We start from the raw sequence: 19,049 nt of genomic DNA, 5'->3' as shown, positions 1-19,049 counted from the left end.
AGAATTTATCTGTGTGCCCATAGATAAAGGCCCAAAGACACACATGAAAATGGTGCAATGTTTCAATACAAACATTTGGTGTTTTGAAAAGAACATTTTTTAAAGAAATATTATTGGGGGGGGGGTTGGGCAGTGACACACTTGGTTGAGCACACACCACAGATGTGCTCAAAGATGTGGAATTGAAGCTGGGACCTCGTAGCCTCGGACACGAGGGTCTTTTTGCATTATCGCTATGTTATACCCCCTACCTCTAATAGCCTTTAAATTGGTCTCTAAAAATTAGTACGAAGATCCACTGATCCCTAACTGACATTCATATGGAAAATGAAGGCTACCCTCCATTGTCTTAAGAGAAATGGGCTCTTTAACTACCACTAAAAACAATATTTCAGGGTCCTGGTTAGAAGATACAGATCTGTAAAATATATAACATACATATGATCAGACTTATTGGAGATTGCAGGAAATCTGATAACCAGGAGATAACCACAATTAACTTGTTCAGAAAATACCTTTCTATGCTTTCCTCTGCATCTAAATACTCTTTCTTCCTAAAAGTTGAACATGTTTAATATTTTGAACAAATATAAACATTAAAAACACAAAGTAAAACACAAACATCACCAGTGACCACTGTATATATTATTATGAATGAACTGTATATATTATTATGAATGAACTGTATATATTATTATGAATGAACTGTTAACAGATTTTTCATTCTGCCTCTATATAACTTTATAATTAGGTATCTACATAGAAAACTATATAGACTGAAAATATGTATAAACAGATCAATATTCTTATAGTTAAATACGTGTAAATAAGGATTCTTAGATATATGAACATTTGTGTTTATTTTATGCATGTTTTTGCCACTGGGGGTCTGCATACACAGAGTCTGCTTTCTCCTTTTAGTTTTCTTTTAAACTTTTTTTCAAATTAAAAAAAAAAAGTGGCTTACTAGATTGCCTGCTCCGTCTAGCTTGCCATCCAGGTTCCAGCCTGCCATCTACCACAATAAAGAAAGTCTTAATGCTGTGGTGTGTCCCCCCTCCCCCCAAAGTGTCACTCTGGAGAGGTGAGGCCTAAGTAATGACTGAATAAATAAACAATTTAAATGCCTGTGCCCAAGAAAGAAGTCCCATGCTGACGATACTCCATTCTCCTTCTTAGGAAACTGCCATGACCACAGGAGACTTGACACCACAAGGACACCAGAAGCCATGACTTTATGAACTCCCCCCAAATAGCAACTTCCCTTGATCTACTTACTATTTTGTGTGTTTCTTGGTCGTTTCCTTTTACTTCTTGACCAGTTATACCCTCTCTTTTTTCCTTCAAAAGAAAAATGTTAATCATTCAGAGCTGTAAGTAGGCTTCTCAAAAACCCTTATAGTAGTCTTCACAGCTTGTGAAGCTTCCCCTTGTCCATGGTGATATGTGCGCAGAACCTACTACACCACTACTCAGGTCCCCAAGGCTGGGCGTTTTCTGTCCCCCTCCACTGGTCACTTCAGGTCACCGTCAGAGGACTCAATGATGTTTCTGACTTTGACCCAAGAATGAGATAATATTCTTAATAATTTCTGTTCCTTTGTTTCTGTTGGTATGATTATTTTTGCTGTTGGTGTGCATTTTTGAAGAATCTTGTGACTCTTCATGTATGTCATGTAGATAAAAGAGGTCGCTGTACAGATCTTCCCTATGTAATTATATATCTGTCTACTTTTCATTCTGCTTATATGACCAAGAGGTTTGGTAAGTCATATCCATAATCAGTGTATGTGATATGACTGAATGTTATGATCTGCTTCCAGTGAGTTAGTAAATAGTTGCACAGCCAGACCCTTGGCCATTGCTACAGACCACATTTCCCCCTTTTTAAAAAATGTTTTTATTATCTTTATTTATGTATTACTAGATAGAGACAGAGAAATTGAGAGGGGAGGGGGAGATGGAGAGGGAGAAAGACAGAGCTCTCTCTGCTCATTGCTTAATTCTAAAACCATTTCCACAGTTTTTGTTTTTGTTTTGATGTTGAGAACATATTGTTGCTATACCCCACTTATAACAACTGTATTCTACATTATCCTTCTATTACTGCCATAGCTACAGATGTAATGTCTTTAAACAATGCAAATGTATTATCTTATTAGAAGTTTGATAAGGTTTCTTTTTTTTTCTTTTTCCTTTTCTTTTTACTAGCCCATATTTGCTCCTTTGCTTATTTTTCGGACATGGAGTTTATGTACCTAAATAACCTGAAGTGTAATAAAACTCACATTTATTAACCCCACCCAAATGTTTCTTTTTAATGTTTTACGGAAAGAGAGATACAGAGATCAGAGCACTGCTTAGCTCAGGCTTTTAAACTTGGGACCTTGGATTCTTAGCCACAGTAATTTGTTTTTCATAACAATTATGCAGTCTCCCCAACCCTGAGCTAAAAGGTTTCAGTGGGACTTTATTCCTTTCTGGAAAATCTGTAGAAGTGGACCTATTTCCTTGACTTTCTCAACTCCTAGAGGCAACCCTATTCCTTGTTCCTTTCCTATAGAGAGAAATTCTGTGGGTTCAGAACCTTAGCCAGTTGCCAGAGCCCTGAGATTAGACACATCTCAGGGTAGAGAAAGAATATCCATAGCTGCTATACACTTGATGAGAAGAGGTCCGGTGAGACACACACAAGACATTCTGAGCTGGGACAGTGTCAAGTGTAAGCCATTCATTCCAACCTTCCAGGAGTATTTATTTGTAAATGTCAGGAAACTGTTAAGCCAGCTCACCCTGCTCCACCTTGCATTCCTTATACTATGGCCTATCTACATAATCATTGTTTTGCCTGAAAGATCCCCACCCATTACATTCCTTTGATCTATCTTTCAAGACCCTCCCTGCCTCCAGGGTATCATTAATCCCACCAGTTAAAACCCTTGCAACAGTTGCTAAGGAAGTTTCTACTTTCCCAGCGCCCTTTTGCCTTTCTCCATCCCTTTCCTAGCCATTTCCGTTTCTGACTTGTCACTTCCAGGTCTGGCCTTTAAAAGTGTTGCTCTCTGATTAATAAAGACATTGCATTGCCGTGTCAATAATCAAGTTCAAGTCATCTCTCCCACGTCACTGAGTGAGTAGCAGCCCAGGCTGGCTCTGGTCAAGTTCTCTCCAACCCAGAGAGTACATGTCCAGGAAGAGGCATATCCATGCTAGCCCGACATGTAAAATTATGCATTACATCAAAAAGGAACAAAGAAAATTAAAGTTTTTTTTAAGTAAAGCATGAATGTCCAGGCTCAAATAGCATGTGGTTATACCTCACATAGATAAAGATCAGAATACATGTCTAAGGGGAAAATATCAGTGTAGGGGGGCTTAACATTGTCATCATCCAAATGTCATTATGTCAGGTACATTTGTTTGATCCCATAAGATATTGAGTTTATTCCAGTTACCCCAGGCAGAATCTCCAGACCCTCAGAGCAGCAGCCAGATATCTGAGTTATGAGTGATTACACGTGGCAATACTACCACTACACATCTGTGGGCTAGTAAAGTCTCTGACATATCCAGATTTTGCCTTAGGTCAGGATTCTTGGTGTAAGAGACACAGCCTCAAAAACAGGTCTCATGGTCAAAAGAATTTATCTGGCAGAGAACATATATTTTGCAAACATAGATGCAAAGGTGACAATCAATAGGATTTCTAGTAAGTATAGGAAGTCTGGCATCTGAAACTTCTTCAACACTTTCCTCCATCTCAAAAGCCAACATTTCTCTGGTAAAAAACATGGCATTTCTCTAATAATATTCATGTGACTTCTCCCTGTCTCCACAGCTGGGAAGGAAGGGTATTTTTTTTCTCAGGGCACCAACCAGCTCTGGTTTATAGTGGTGCAGGAGATTGAACCTGGGACTTCAGAGCCTCAGACATGACAGACTCTTTGCATAACCATTATGATACCTACCTCTGCTCGGGTCCTCTACTTTTAAAGGTCTATTTGATCATACTAAAAGCACCCAGGTAATGCACCTGGTTGAGCACACATGTTACAATGCACAAGGACCCAGATTCAAGCCCCTAGTCCCCACCTGCAGGTGGAAAGCCTCCAGAGTAGTAAAGCAGTGCTGTAAGTGTCTCTCTGTCTCTCTCCCTCTCTATATTTCTCTTCCTCTCAATTTCTCACAGTCTCTATCCAACAAATAAATAAATATAATAAAAATATATAAAAGAAAACACCAGGTAATCTAGAATAACATCTTCTTTCAAGATTCCTAGCTTAATTTTATCTGATAAATCCCTTTTCCTATGTAAAATCAATGATGACATGATATGAATATCATGTTATCATCAAAATTAGGGTATGAATATCATGTTATTTTCACTTATTCTTGCAAATGACAATAACAAACTCTGGCATTAATTTTAATGTCAAAAACGAGCAGAATCTTATGCATGCTTACTTTTTTTCTTTTGAGGCCTTTCCACAGCAGAGCTGTTTCCAAGATTCACAGTACCTAGAAAATAACAAATGAGAATGAGAAAAATGAAATGAAGTACAGAAATGTAAGTTACAAATTGTAGGCTGATTCATATGCAGAAGATGTCTGTATTATAGTTCCCCTCTTCCTTCTAAAGTCACTAGAGATCAGCTGTACCTGACTCTCCTTTTATTTTTCTCTCCGAGTGGAATGTTGAAACTGTTCTTGATAATTTATGCATTTTTATTTATTTGGAGATACTGTTTAGTTCTTAAGATTTTTGTGAGGGTTAAATAAAATATGTGTAAAAGTTCATATCCCCACCTGCAGGGGGGAAGCTTTGCAAGTGGTGGAACAGGTCTGCAGTTGTTTCTCTGTCTTATCCCTCTCTATCTTCCTCTTCCCCACCAATTTCTCTTTGTCTTTATCCAATAATAAATAAATTAAAATATTTTTATACTTAAAAATATTTATTTATTTATTTTCCTTTTTGTTGACCTTGTTTTTTTATTGTTGTTGTAGTTATTATTGTTGTTGTTATTGATGTCGTCATTGTTGGATAGGACAGAGAGAAATGGAGAGAGCAGGGGAAGACAGAGATGGGGAGAGAAAGACAGACACCTGTAGACTTGCTTAACCTGCACGTGGGGGAGCCGGGGGTTCAAACCAGAATCCTTACACCGGTCCTTGCACTTCGCACCACATGTGCTTAACCCGCTGTGCTACAGCCTGGCTCCCATAAATATATATATTTTTTTAAAAGTTCACAATAAATCATTACATGAGTTCGTGGCAGGCTGGAGAGTGGCATTCGTAGTTGTGCTGGAATAACAGATCACAGAATTACCCGCAGAAGCAGTGATGAACAGAAAACAGGTGACCTGTCTTTCAAAGTTTACTCAGCAATGGTCACAGTTTGAAAACATAAGCATAGAGGAGCCAAGTGGTGGCTCACCCAGTAGAGCACATGTGTTAGCCCAAGCAGTAGAACAAGGACCTAGGCTGAAGTTCTTGATTGTCACCTACAGAAGGAAAGTTCCATGAGTGGTGAAGCAGTGCTGGCCTCTTCATCACTACTTCCCTCTCTCGCTCTCACTGTCTTTCACTCCCCATCGAAAATGGATATCCTATGAGATAAAATAAGGACTACAAAAGTTGGATAAGGGGAAGAAACCAGCACACTTTAATGATGGCCCTTTTGGTCATTACCAGGTCACCCCATCATCTGGGGCCCCAGTCAGGGAATCCTGGGATTCCCATGCAGTTGTGATGGGTCTAGACCCCTAACAAATCCCTCTCTCTGCCATCACTGGTCATCTCCAACAGGAACATCATAAAACCTCTTGTGGGCCTCTACACTTTGTTCTCAATGTAGAACAACAGTGGTAGAAACTGCCCAGCTCTCTGAAGGGAGGCTGGCCCACCATATTCTGCCACTCGAGGAAGACTGGTCCTGAAATGACTGCAGCCTAGAATGTTCCTAGCCATGACCACGGAAGGCAAGTTCAGAACAGTGGGGATGCAGAAGTTACACAGGCTCAAGTGTCAGTATGGGTCCTAGGTCAGATTGATGGGGCTTACAATTAGTGGTATTTATACACTTTTCCCATAATTGGGAGCTGCTCTCTGCCCTGATACAGATTTCTAGTCCTATTCCCAACTCTGAACTATTTTCCTAGATAATACTTTCATCTCACCTGCATGTTAACTGTGGGGCTCAAGGCAAAGATTAGTAAAATCATGGGCCTATTGAAATATACCTGAAACAGACTTCCTAGTTTCTTCCAACACGAAGACCCCAAATCTCATCTGCTATATTCTTACCTTTAAGTTTCCTGATTACTAAAATAATTAATTTCTTTTGCGTTATATCTTAATGGTTTTCAGCCACCAAGTTGCAGATGCTACCATGATGCCAATCTGACTTCCCTGGCAGATGACCTCACCAATAAGTCCTGGAACCCCACCTCCCCAGAACCCTACCCCACTAGAGAAAGACAGAAACAGGCTGGTATATGTGTGTGTTGGGGTCTCTGGCGGGGTGATCTCCAGGGGAAAGGTAACGGACCAGTTCTTTCTTGCTCACTCAAGAGACGACATGAAGTAAAAGACACTGGGGAGACCTGCAGCGTGCTCAGACCTCAGATCTCAAGTCTTAGGTCTCGTTTATTAGCAGGTGGGCAAGGTTTAAGTAGAAAACCAAACAAAGGGGAGTTCGGCTGTAGCACAGCGGGTTAAGCGCAGGTGGAGCAAAGCACAAGGACCGGCATAAGGATCCCGGTTCGAACCCCGGCTCCCCACCTGCAGGGGAGTCGCTTCACAGGCAGTGAAGCGGGTGAAGCAGGTCTGCAGGTGTCTATCTTTCTCTCCTCCTCTCTGTCTTCCCCTCCTCTCTCCATTTCTCTCTGTCCTATCCAACAACGACAACAACAATAATAACTACAACAATAAAACAACAAGGGCAACAAAAGGGAATAAATAAATAAAATAAATATTAAAAAAAAACCAAACAAAGAACATTATTCAAATTTGTCAGAAATTACAGGTTTCTTAAAGGTCGGCTTGCCCCTATGGTAGGGGGCTGGTATGACAAGAATTGATGCAGATACATAAAGGTCAAAATAATTAGTCTCCTGACCCAGGCATTTAATTACCTAAGGCATTTGAGGGGAGGAGAGGGGTTGAACCAGTTAAGGCAAGATAGAGAGAAGATAAGCAAGGTTTGATGCAAATTGAGGACATCAAAGGGCACTGCTAGGAGTGTGTGATAAGGTGTGTTCTCTGTGAACTTTGAGTAAGTGAATCTTAAGGTAGGCAGCCATGTGGCCTGCAGTTTATGGAGGCAAGTATTGGGGTTTCTATGGGCTTGAGAGACTAACAAGGCAAGCTTAGTCTGGGAGACTTTTTCCCTCTTGGCTCGCCTCTATGACGAGAGAGACTCACCAGCCGGGTGTCTATCCAGACATCTATCCAAGGATGGGAGAGCTCCCCTATGCGCTACCAAGCGATCACATAGTCCCAGCATGTGTGTGTGGTGGGGTGGGTGAGGGGGGTCGGGTGGTGGTGCACCAGGTTAAGCACACGTAGCATAAAGTGCAAAGGATCCCAGTTTGAGCCCCCAGGCTCCCCACCCACATAGGGGTCACTTAACAACTGGTAAAGCAGGTCTGCACTTGTCTATCCTTCTCTCTCCCTTTCTCTCTCCTTTTCTCCCCCTCCTCTCTCAATTTCTCTCTGTTCCAAAAACCAAAACAAACAAACAAACAACAACAACAAAAAAACCACAAGAGCAGTGGATTCATAGTGTAGGCACCAAGCCCCAGTGATAATGCTGGAGGCAAAAAAATTTTAAAAAAAAAGAGATAAATAAATAAATAAATAAATAAATAAGGAAATAAAGAGGCTGGGGTTATGGATGGACCTGCCAGTATTCATGTCCAGCAGAGAAGCAATTACAGAAGCCAGACCTCCTACATTCTGCACCCTGTAAATATCTTTGGACTATACTCCCAGAGGAGGGGTTGGGATGTAGAACTCTGGTAGTGAGAATTGTACCCCTTATATCCCACAATCTTGTTGATCGTTACTAAATCACTAATAAAAAAAAATGGCTACCAAGAACAATGGAGTTGTACAGGCACTAAGCCCCTATGATTTAAAATAACAGAATAGAAAGTTGAAGCTGTATTATTATGTTATTAATGGTTTAAAGGCATGCTGATTTCAAAACCAAATATTTCCACTTATGCCCGTGGTAATTAAACATTTGTTAAGAAAGAAAAAAAGAATAATTAGCAACCTAAATGCCTATTGAGAGATGGCTACATACAGAAATTAGGGGGCTTATGCATTCAAGGAGCAGGTGGTGGTGCACATGTTACAGTGCTCAAGAACCCAGGTTCAAGTCCCCAGTCCCCACCTGCAGGGGGGAAGCTTTAAAAGTGGTGAAGCAGTGCTGCAGGTGTCTCCCTGTCTCTCTCCCTCTCTGTCTCCCTCATCCCCTTTTGATTTCTGGATGTATCTACCCAATAAATAAAGATAACAAAAAACTTTTAATATATATATATATACTGGACGGGCTTCAGTCCTCCCTGCTGGCCTTCCTGGCACACGGTTGGGGGAGCACATCACACAGGGGCACTCACTTCCATCTGCTGGGAACTCAGATCCTGGGTCAAAATGATGGTTTATGAAGCTCATCATTTTCTTGAAGGTCCTGCCGCCTGTCCTCTTATATGTGTCCTTTCTTCTTTTCCTTGACATCCTCCCTCTACTGACTCTATGAGAAAGTTACCTCCTTCGACTCTCTTCTTTTTTCATTAATCAGATCATTACAGTTTTCATTATTTTTTTTATATTTATTTATTTTCCCTTTGGTTGCCCTTATTTTTTATTGCTGTTATTGATGTCATCATTGTTAGATGGGACAGAAAGAAATGGAGAGAGGAGGGGAAGACAGGAGGGGGAGAGAAAGAGAGACACCTGCAGACCTGCTTCACCACCTGGGAAGCGACGCCCCTGCAGGTGGGGAGCCGGGGCCTCGAACCGGGATCCTTAAGCTGGTCCTTGCGCTTTGTGCCACATGCACTTAACCTGTTGCGCTACCGCCTGACTCTCAGTTTTCATTATTCTTAAAAGTTATAATTACCTTGTCTATGACACACCAGGGGATTGTTTGCAGACTCTTCTGATTCTCCTTCTATTTCTGTCTGAAGAGGTTCTTCTCCACCAGATTCTACAGAGATGCAAGAAAGTTACAGTTCGGGGCCCAGGGCCAGTAGTTTAGGGAAGAGGCTCTGGAGCTCTCTTGCCTCTCCCTCATGCTCTCAGCTGAGATGAACTCTCTCCAGAGGGAAGGTATTATCAGCTCCAAACTCACACCTGAGCTTCCACAGGAGAGATACCAAACTCTCCCATCTTTAGCACTTCATTTTTCTTTTTCTACTTTTTTTTATGTGTTGTCCTACAAATAAAATAGAAAGACTTCTTCCTTGCAGGAGGAAAAAACTATTTTTCAAAATTTATTTATTTATAAAATGGAAACACTGACAACACCATAGGATAAGAGGGGTACAGTTCCCACCACCAGAGCTTCGTATCCCACCCCCTCCCATGATAGCTTTCCTATTCTTTAAATCTGTGCATGTATGGACCCAGGGTTACCATGGGGTGCAGGGAGACAACTATTTTTTTAAACATTATTTTAAGTAACTATCAGAGCCACTTTTAAACTCAAGCCAATTGGCCAATGACGACTCCTATACTTATTTAAAGCCAGCCTATCATGGTTTTCTCACTTAGGTGAAAGTCAGTCAACCAACACTGGTCTAATTTAGAATACTGTTGTGTCTATGGGTAATTGATGAGCAACCGATAAGCATCCTTGTTTCTGAAAGTCTGCAGTCCTTGAACTAAATTCCTTCCTTAATCCTGAGCCCCTTGGAATAGACCTAAAATAGACCTACTAGCTTTTTCCAAAATGGAGACCTCAAATCTCATCTGCTATAGTCTTGTCTTTAGGTTCACAATTAGTCAACAATTTGTTCTGCTTTATATCTTAATGCTTTTTCAGCCACCAAGTTCCAAATGCTACCATGATGCCAACCTGACTTCCCTGGGCAGATGACTCTACCAATGTGTCCTGGAACCCCACCTTCCCAGAGCCCTGCCCCACTAGGGAAAGAGAGACAGGCTGGGAGTATGGATCGACCTGTCAATGCCCATGTTGTTTGGGGAAACAATTACAGAAGCCAGACCTTCCACATTCTGCACCCATAATGTCCATACTCCCAGAGGGATAAAGAAGAGGAAAGCTATCAGGGGAGGGGATGAGGGGATGGGATACAGAGTTCTGATGGTGTGGAGTTGTACCCCTCTTGTCAATATTTCCATTTTACAAATCACTAAGATTAGTTAATTTAAAAAAGCATGCTTCTATTTAACAGAAATAACACATTAGGAATTGGGCAGTAGCGAGCAGGTTAAGCACACATGGCACAAAGCCCGAGGACCAGCATAAGGATCCCCGTTCAAGCTCCCCGCTCCCCACCTGCAGGGGGTCGCTTTATGGGCAATGAAGCAGGTCTGCAGGTGCCTGACTTTATCTCCCCCTCTCTATCTTCCCTTCTCTCTTGATTTCTCTCTGTCCTATCCAACAACAATAGCAATGACAACAATAATAATAATGACAACAAAGGCAATAAAAAGGGAAAAATGGCCTCCAGAAGCAGTGGATTCATAGTGCACACACCGAGTCCCAGCAATGACCTTGGAGGCAAAAAAAAAAAAAAAAGAAAAAGAAAAAAGAATACATCATTTAAAATCCTGTTGGTAGCTTTGGAAATGGTTTCTCGTATCAAACATAAAGCTATACATATTCAATAAAATATTATGTGCAAGCCTACTTTAAAACATCAGAATAGGGGGTAGGGTGGTAGCACAACGGGTTAAGCGCACGTGGCATAAAGCACAAGGACCCAAGTAAGGATCCGGGTTCAAGCCCCAGGTTCCTCTGTAGGGGAGTCGCTTCACAGGTGGTGAAGCAGGTCTGCAGGTGTCTATCTTTCTCTCCCCCTCTCTGTCTTCCCCCCTTTCTCCATTTCTCTCTTATCCAACAAAGACAACAACAACAATAATAACTACAACAACAATAAAACAACAAGGGCAACAAAAGGGAAAACAAATAATAAAAAAGTTACAAAAACATCAGAATATGGGTGGGGGTAGATAGCATAATGATTATGCAAAGAGAGAATGCCTGAGACTCCAAAGTCCCAGGTTTAATCCCCCATACTACCATAAGCCAGAGCTGAGCAGTGCTCTGGTTAAAAAAAAAAAAAAAGAAGGGGGAAAAAATCAGAATATATGAGAATAGCATGCTGAAGGCAGGGTCTATGGCAAATGTGATGGATGGAATAATTGGTCACGGCATCACCTGCAGGAGCAGTGATGGACACAAAGGAGGCCATGTAGGCTGTATGTTTACTTGGCAGTGTTCACAGTCTGAAGTATGGATATAAAAAGCTGAAGATGTGTTTATAGTATTATTTTAGTTTGAATTACTTTAAGTTTAAAGGCATGTTAATCTCAATACCAAAGACTTATGCCTAAGATAAGTAAACATTTGTTTAAAAAAACAACTTTTCGGGAGTTGGGCGGTAGCACAGGGGTTAAGCACACGTGGCACAAAGCGCAAGGACTGGCGTAAGGATTCTGGTTCAAGCCCCCGGCTCCCCACCTGCAGGGGAGTCGCTTCCCAGGCAGTGAAGCAGGTCTGCAGGTGTCTTTCTCTCCCCCCTCTGTCTCCCCCTCCTCTCTCCATTTCTTTCGGTCCTATCCAACAACACGACATCAATAACAACAACAATAAAAACAACAAGAGCAACAAAAGGAAATAAATAAATATTTAAAAATAAATAAATAACTTTTCAACATAAATATTCATCAATGGGAGCCTGGCGGTGGTGCACTAGGCTAAGCGCACATAGTATGAAGCACAAGGACCTGCACAAGGATCCCGGTTTGAGCCCCCAGCTCCCTCTCTATCTTCTCCTCCCATGTCAATTTCTCACTGTCCTATCAAAAAAAATTTCAAAAAAAATGGCCACAGTGGATTTGAAGTGCAGGCACTGAGCCCCAGTGATAACCCTGGAGGCAAAAAAAAAAAAAAAAAATCCGTCAATGGATAACTGGATAAAGAATCATGGGTTATATACTCAATGGAACACTATTCTGTTAGTAAGAAGAAAAGATGATACAGAAATAATGGAACTGGAAGAGATCAAGTTAAGTGAAACAAGTGCAGTGGCAAAAGACAAATACTCGTTTGTGCCACTCAGTGTGGAATACACATACATCTAAGACAACACTGTAAAGAAATAGGCAACTGATAGACCAAAAACTCCGGAATTGTAAAAACGAAGCAAGAAGCTGGAAAGCCTATAGGTGGAAGGTTCTCTTTGGTGTGCGGGCAGAGGAATTTTAGTTGTAGGTGTGTGGTAAGTAGCATTCCTACACATTTATGTGTCTACAACTATGCTCCTAAATTTTATAGTGTTGTAAATCAATGTTAAATTAACTTTAAAAAGAAATTTGAAAAAGAAAGAATAATTGAGGGAATATCTTTCTTCCTAGAAAGTGACAGGATCAATTGTCACTTGAGACCTTTCGAAAGTTTCAACAGAATAATACTATTATCTACTGCCAGAAATATACTGAACTTTCATGGGTTCCGTAGAAGATCAGAGCTAACAAGGATGGATGTCATTGTACAAACACAAGTCTCTGTTTAGTTATATATCGGTAGAAACTAAGACACAGGCAGCATTAACAGTGTATTTCCATTTCATCTTCCGCAGGTGATCAAGAGGCCTCATCCTATTCAACACTGCTTTTCAGTGATTTTCTTTTATTTTGCCTCCTTTCTGCTCCCCAATAGACCAGCTGGCAAAGTGGATGGAGCTAGAGTTGATGATACTAAGCAAAATAAGTCAAGACAGGGAAGGACCACTACTGGGTAGACTCATTCCTCTGTGGCTTATAGATGATTAGGATAAACAGACTTGCAAAAAGGGAACAGGAGCTTGGTGGTAGGTGTCATTAGCTGTAAACACACACACACACACACACCCGTATAGATGTGAAATTAGATCTCTGATGTCTTGTGATTACATAAGTCAGTGTTAATCCACAAATAAATTTGTAAATAAAAAAGGTCAACCAAAATACAGCATTAAAAAAAAAAAACTTTTAGGGGCCAGCTGGTGGCACACCTGGTTGAACATACATGTTACAGTGCTCAAGGACCTGAGTCCAAGCCTCTGGTCCCCACTTGCAGGGGGAAAGCTTTGTGAGTGGTAAGCATTGTTGCAGGTGTCTCTCTGTCTCTCTTCCTCTCTATCACCCCCTTCCATCTCTGACTGTCTCTATCCAATAAATAAATAAAAATAATTTTAAAAAAAGAAAATACTTGGCTGAGAATCTTTAAAAATAATAATAATTTTCATAGTTTAAGTGTGAGGTCTCAGGTTCAAACCCTAGTACTACCATAATCCAGAGATGAGAAATGTTTGGCTTAAAAATATTTTAAGGGGAACAGTAATAAGTTAAGGCATACTTTAATGATGACTCTTTAGTCACTAGTAGGCCACCCCCATCACCTGGGGCACTAATCCGGAGTCCTGAGATTTCCAAGCAGACGTGATGGGCCTAGATCTCAAATAAATCCCTCTCAAATAAATCCCTCTCTCCATTATTACTGGTCATTTCTATCAGGAAAAACAAAATAGACCCCTTGTGGGCCCCCATAGGACCTTTCCCTCAACTTGGATCAACAACGGTAGAGAATGCTCCATCCTCCAAAGGGAGAATGGACAACATACTCTGCTACAGCTGAGGAAGATGGGTCAATATTGGAGCAGCTTGGAATGTTCCTACTCATGACCACAGAATGTGAACTCAGATCTATAAGGATGCAGAGGTCACATAGGCTCCTAAGCTGAATATGGGCCCCAGATCACATCAAATAGATGGGGTTTACAGTCAACAATATTTATACACCTTTCCCATATTAGGGAGCTACTTTCTTCCCTGATACAGCTTTCTGGTCATTTTTCCAGCCATGATATCATCTCCCCAGACAATAACTTGGATCCACCTGCATATCAGATTTCAGGCTTGGGGGAAAAAAGAAAAAGAAAAAAAAAAAAAACTAGTATAGCCACAGGCCCATTGGAATATAACCAATATGCCTACTAGCTATCTACAAAATGAAGGACCCTCTAACTCTTCATCTGCACTATTCTAGCCTTTAGGTCCATAATTGGTCAACGGTCTGTTTGGCTTTGTATGTTAACTCTCTTTTCAGCCACCAGGTTCTACATGCTATCATGATGCCGACCAGACTTCCCTGGACAGATGACCCCATCATTGTGTCCTGGAGCTCAGCTTCCCCAGAACCCTTCCCCACTAAGGGAAGAGAAAGGCAAGCTGGGAGTTTGGATCGACCTGTCAATGCCCATGTTCAGCGGGGAAGCAACTATAGAAGCCAGATCTTCAACTTTCTGCATCCATGATGACCTTGGATTCATACTCCCAGAGGGTTAAAGAATAAGAAAGCTATCAGGGGAGGGGGAGAGAATTCAATACAGAGTTCTGGTGGTGGGAATGGTGTGGAGTTGTTTCCCTCTTATCCTATGGTTTAGTCAATGTTTCCTTTTTATAAATAAAAAATTTAATAATGATAATGATAATAATAAGTCAAGTGGAGCCAATGTAGAGAGCAGGATGATGGGATGTAATGAAGCACTAGATACCACCACACCTGTCACCTACTAGTCCCCTGGTGCCACCTCCTCCCCATGACCTTGGGCAGCTTTATCCACCATCCCACCTGTGGGACTGCTCTCACTGCTCACTGCTGGCATGCCTGGCACAAGTCAAAGGGAAGACATCACACAGGAGCACTCATTTCCATTTGCTAGGAATTCTGCTCCTGGCTCAAAATTGTGATTTACAAAGTTTTTCATTGTTTCCAGCATCCTGTTTTCTATACCCATGTTAATCTTTTGTCTTCTTTTCCTTGAGGTCTTCTATTGATTCCTCCTCTTTCTGAGTCTTCCAGAAAGTCTCCTCAGCCTTTCCTGTCTTTTTCCCTTAACCATAACATTGTTACTATCTACATTATTTTTAAAGTCACAATTACCTTGTTCATTGTAGGGTCGTGGACCATTTGCAGACTCTTCTGACTCTGCTTCCTTATCCATTTGAAGAGATTCTTGTTCACCAGATTCTAAAGAGAAACAAGAAAGTTACTGTCCTTGAGTTCTGAGATAGTGATTTAGAGATGTTCTCCTGCCTCTCACTGATGCTCTCAGCTGACATGAACTTCACCTAGGGAGACGGTTACCCACTCCAAACTCACACCTGCACTTCCATGGCATAGACTCCAGCCTCTCCTATTTTGTTCATTTCTTTTATCTTTCTCTGTTTTTATTTTTCAACTTGTAGTTATAGGAATATGATGAAAATATCTTGTCCTTTTCTTGAGAGAAAGTGGCATTTTTTTAAACATTATTTATTTTTTCCTTTTTGTTGTTTATCATCATTGTTGTTATTATTGTTGTTGTTATTGCTGTCATTGTTGTTGTATAGGAAAAAATCAAAAGAGGAGGGTAAGACAGAGGGGGGAGAGGAATACAGACACCTGCATACCTGTTTTACTGCCTGTGAAGTGAACCCCCTGCATGTGGGGAGCTGGGGGCTAGAACCGACTTCCTGATGCCCGTCTGTGCACTTTACAACATGTGCGCTTAACCCACTGTGCTACCGCCCAGATCTCAGAAAGTGGTTTTTAAAAATAGTAAGAACTAACTATTAGAGCCAGTTTTATAGCCATTCCAAACTGCCAATGAAAACTAACACTAATTTAAAGACAGCCAATAAATGACTTTCTTCTATTTCTCCAAATCCATCAGCCAAGACTGGCAACATTCCAGAAGCCTGCTGTGTCAATGGCTAAAAGGTAAACCTATTCAAGCATTCTTGTTTCTGAAAGTCTGCAGCCACCAAACATGTAAAATGAGCATTTTCTTTTTTGAAAGTAAGCATGTGCTATTTTTAAAGCAATGAATTTAGCTGACTGTTTTAGAAGTTATTTTTCTTCAAAAATGGAGTTAGATGGAGTAAATAAGACATCATGCACACATGTTCACTCACTGTATAAGACAGTGCAAGATATTGGGTTATACCCAATGAAAAATATGCTGGGTTGGACTAGTTGACGAGAGCCCTATGCAGGAGCAGTGATGAACAGAGAGAAGGCCACATATCTTTCTGTGTTTACTGATCAATGCTCAAGGCTGAGAAAATGGGTATACAGAGTTGAAGGTGTAGTATTAACTTTAATTGAATCACTTCATGTTTAAAGGCATGTTAATTGAAAAACAAAGATTGCCACTTATGTCTTAGATGAGAAAAAATTTGTTAGGAGAAGGAGGTGAGTTGGAGAAGGAAGAAGAGGAAGAAGATGATGACAAAGGAGAAGGAGAAAGATGATGGAAAATGGAGGAAGGAGAAAGGAGGAAGACTAAAGATGATGGGGAATGGGGAAAGGAGAACAGAGGAAGGGGGAAGGAGGAAGAAGAGAAGAAGGAAGAGGAGGAGAGGGAAGGGAAGGAAAAGGAAAATGAAGAGGAGGAGGGAGAAGAGAAGGAGAAACTCTCAGGTAGAATTTAGACTACTGGAAAAGAGTTTGTGGAACAAAATGAATGGAGCAGAAGGTGATCAAATTAAATAAGAGGAAAGGTGAAAGACAACTAAGGAACCGTGTCAATGTGTGGAATATAAGACAAACAACAAAGTCCAAATATAATTTAAAAAATGGACAGACTGAACACTACAGAATTTTCAGAGGGAAGGGAGTGAAGGGCTGATGGGTATGAGCTTCCATTTGGTGTGCTAGCAGAGGAGTTTTGGTGGTAGGTGTGGTAAATTATAAAAATGTTCCTTATAAAACTATCTCTTTAGAACTTCCTTTAATCCTCTGTTTCCTTTAATCCTCTGATTTTCCAGAAAGTCTCCATCTTTGCCTATTTTGTCTTTTTCCCATAATCAGAACATTACCACTTACACTATTTTTAAAATCATAATTACCTTGTCCATTACATGATGGTGAACTGTTTTCTAATGTTTCTGACTCTCCTTCCTTATCCACTGAGAGAGGTTCTTGTTGACCAGACTCTAAAGAGAAACAAGAAAGTTACTGTCTATGAGTCCTGAGACAGTGATTTAGGGAAAGAATAACCAGCTGTAGACTCACACCTGAGCCTCCACAACCATGCTTTCTCTTTTTTTTTTCAATTTGATTTTCACTCTCTATTTTAATTTTTCTTTTATAGTCCTAAGAATAAGATAGAAAATACTGTCCTTGCAAGGAGGGGAACAGTTTTTGAAAAATTGTACAAAGTACCTATTAGAGTCAACTTTTAACTCAGCCCAGTCATCCAACAGTAATACTATGTTACTTCTTCAAAACTTCCCCCACCCTGAAGCTCAATACAAATGAGAAAGAAAGACCATGTACTGTTCAACAACAAAACCCAAAATAACTGGGTAAAATCACCAAAGTTCTGGTTGTGGAAAACCAGCACAGCACCCAGACACTTATAGATCAGATCCAGAGTAGCTATCAGAGAAAGAATTTAGGAAATACACTGTTAGGAAAATTGAATACAGACCTCTCAATTTATACTGCATTCTCAACAGCACTGTAGCAGAGTACCTTTTTCTTCACAACCTTGCCAGCACCTGTCATTTCCTGTTTTGTTAATGTAGCTTTTATTTATAAAGTGATAATTACCTTGTTCATCACATGGCTGTGGACCATTTACTAAGTTTTCTGACTCTGCTTCCTTATCTATTTGGAGGTGCTCTTCTCCACCAGACTCTAAAGAGAAGTAAGAAAGTTACTGTCCAGGGGTGGTTGTGCACCTGGTTGAGAGCACATGTTACCTTGTGCAAGGGCTCAGGTTTGAGCCCCTGCCCCCACCTGCAGGGGGAAAGCTTCACAAGTGGTGAAGCAGTGCTGAAGGTGTCTCTCTGTCTCCTTCTCTCTCTACCTAAACCAATACCCAAAGAGACCCCTCACAGAATGGGAGAAGATCTTTACATGCCATACATCAGATAAGAGTTTAATAACCAAAATATATAAAAAGCTTGCCAAATTCAACAAGAAAACAAGTGACCCCATCCAAAAATGGGGAGAGGACATGGACAGAATATTCACCACAGAAGAGATCCAAAAGGCCGAGAAACACATGAAAAAATGTTCCAAGTCTCTGATTGTCAGAGAAACGCAAATAAAGACAACAATGAGATACCATTTCACTCATTTGAGAATGTCATACATCAGAAAAGATAGCAGCAACAAATGCTGGAGAGGGTGTGGGGTCAAAGGAACCCTCCTGCACTGCAGGTGGGAATGTCAATTGGTCCAACCTCTGTGGAAAGCAGTCTGGAGAACTCTCAGAAGGCTAGAAATGGACCTACCCTATGATCTTGTGATTCCTCTCCAGGGGATATATCCTAAGGAACCCAACACATCCATCCAAAAAGATTTGTGTATACCTATGTTCATAGCAGCACAATTTGTAATAGCCAAAACCTGGAAGCAACCCAGGTGTCCAACAACAGACAAATGGCTGAACAAGTTGTGGTATATATACATAATGGAATACTACTCAGCTATTAAAAATGGTGATTCATCATTTTCAGCCTATGTTGGACAGAGCTTGAAGAAATCATGTTAAGTGAAATAAGTAAGAAACAGAAGGATGAATATGTGATGATCTCACTCACCAGCAAAAGTTGGAAAACAAGATCAGAAAACCCTAAGCAGAACCTAGACTGGAGTTGGTGTACTGCACCAAAGTAAAAGACTCTGGGGTGTGTGGGTGGGGGGAGAGTACATGTTCTGGAAAAGGATGACAGAGGACCTAGTGGGTGTTGTATTGTTATGCAGAAAACTGAGAAAGGTTATGTATGTACAAACTACTGTATTTGCTGTCAAA

The 19,049-nt window shown here is 40.8% G+C and overlaps 1 protein-coding gene across 1 annotated transcript in view; it reads right to left on the bottom strand.

The window, feature by feature from the left end:
• The window catches only part of LOC132539373 (nuclear body protein SP140-like protein), a 40,229-nt gene that overhangs the window by 7,795 nt on the left and 13,385 nt on the right, over window positions 1–19,049 (bottom strand). Inside the window, exons 9-15 of the mRNA XM_060193761.1 lie at window positions 17,840–17,926; window positions 17,134–17,220; window positions 15,185–15,271; window positions 9,131–9,217; window positions 4,465–4,518; window positions 1,279–1,341; window positions 968–1,015 (exon numbers count right to left, since the gene is read on the bottom strand). Coding sequence (XP_060049744.1) covers window positions 968–1,015; window positions 1,279–1,341; window positions 4,465–4,518; window positions 9,131–9,217; window positions 15,185–15,271; window positions 17,134–17,220; window positions 17,840–17,926 — 513 coding nt within the window. The remainder of the gene's footprint in view (window positions 1–967; window positions 1,016–1,278; window positions 1,342–4,464; window positions 4,519–9,130; window positions 9,218–15,184; window positions 15,272–17,133; window positions 17,221–17,839; window positions 17,927–19,049) is intronic.

This window comes from Erinaceus europaeus, chromosome 7, assembly GCF_950295315.1.
Source record: "Erinaceus europaeus chromosome 7, mEriEur2.1, whole genome shotgun sequence".
NCBI lineage: Eukaryota > Metazoa > Chordata > Mammalia > Eulipotyphla > Erinaceidae > Erinaceus > Erinaceus europaeus.
This window is presented reverse-complemented; position numbering and strand designations above follow the sequence as displayed.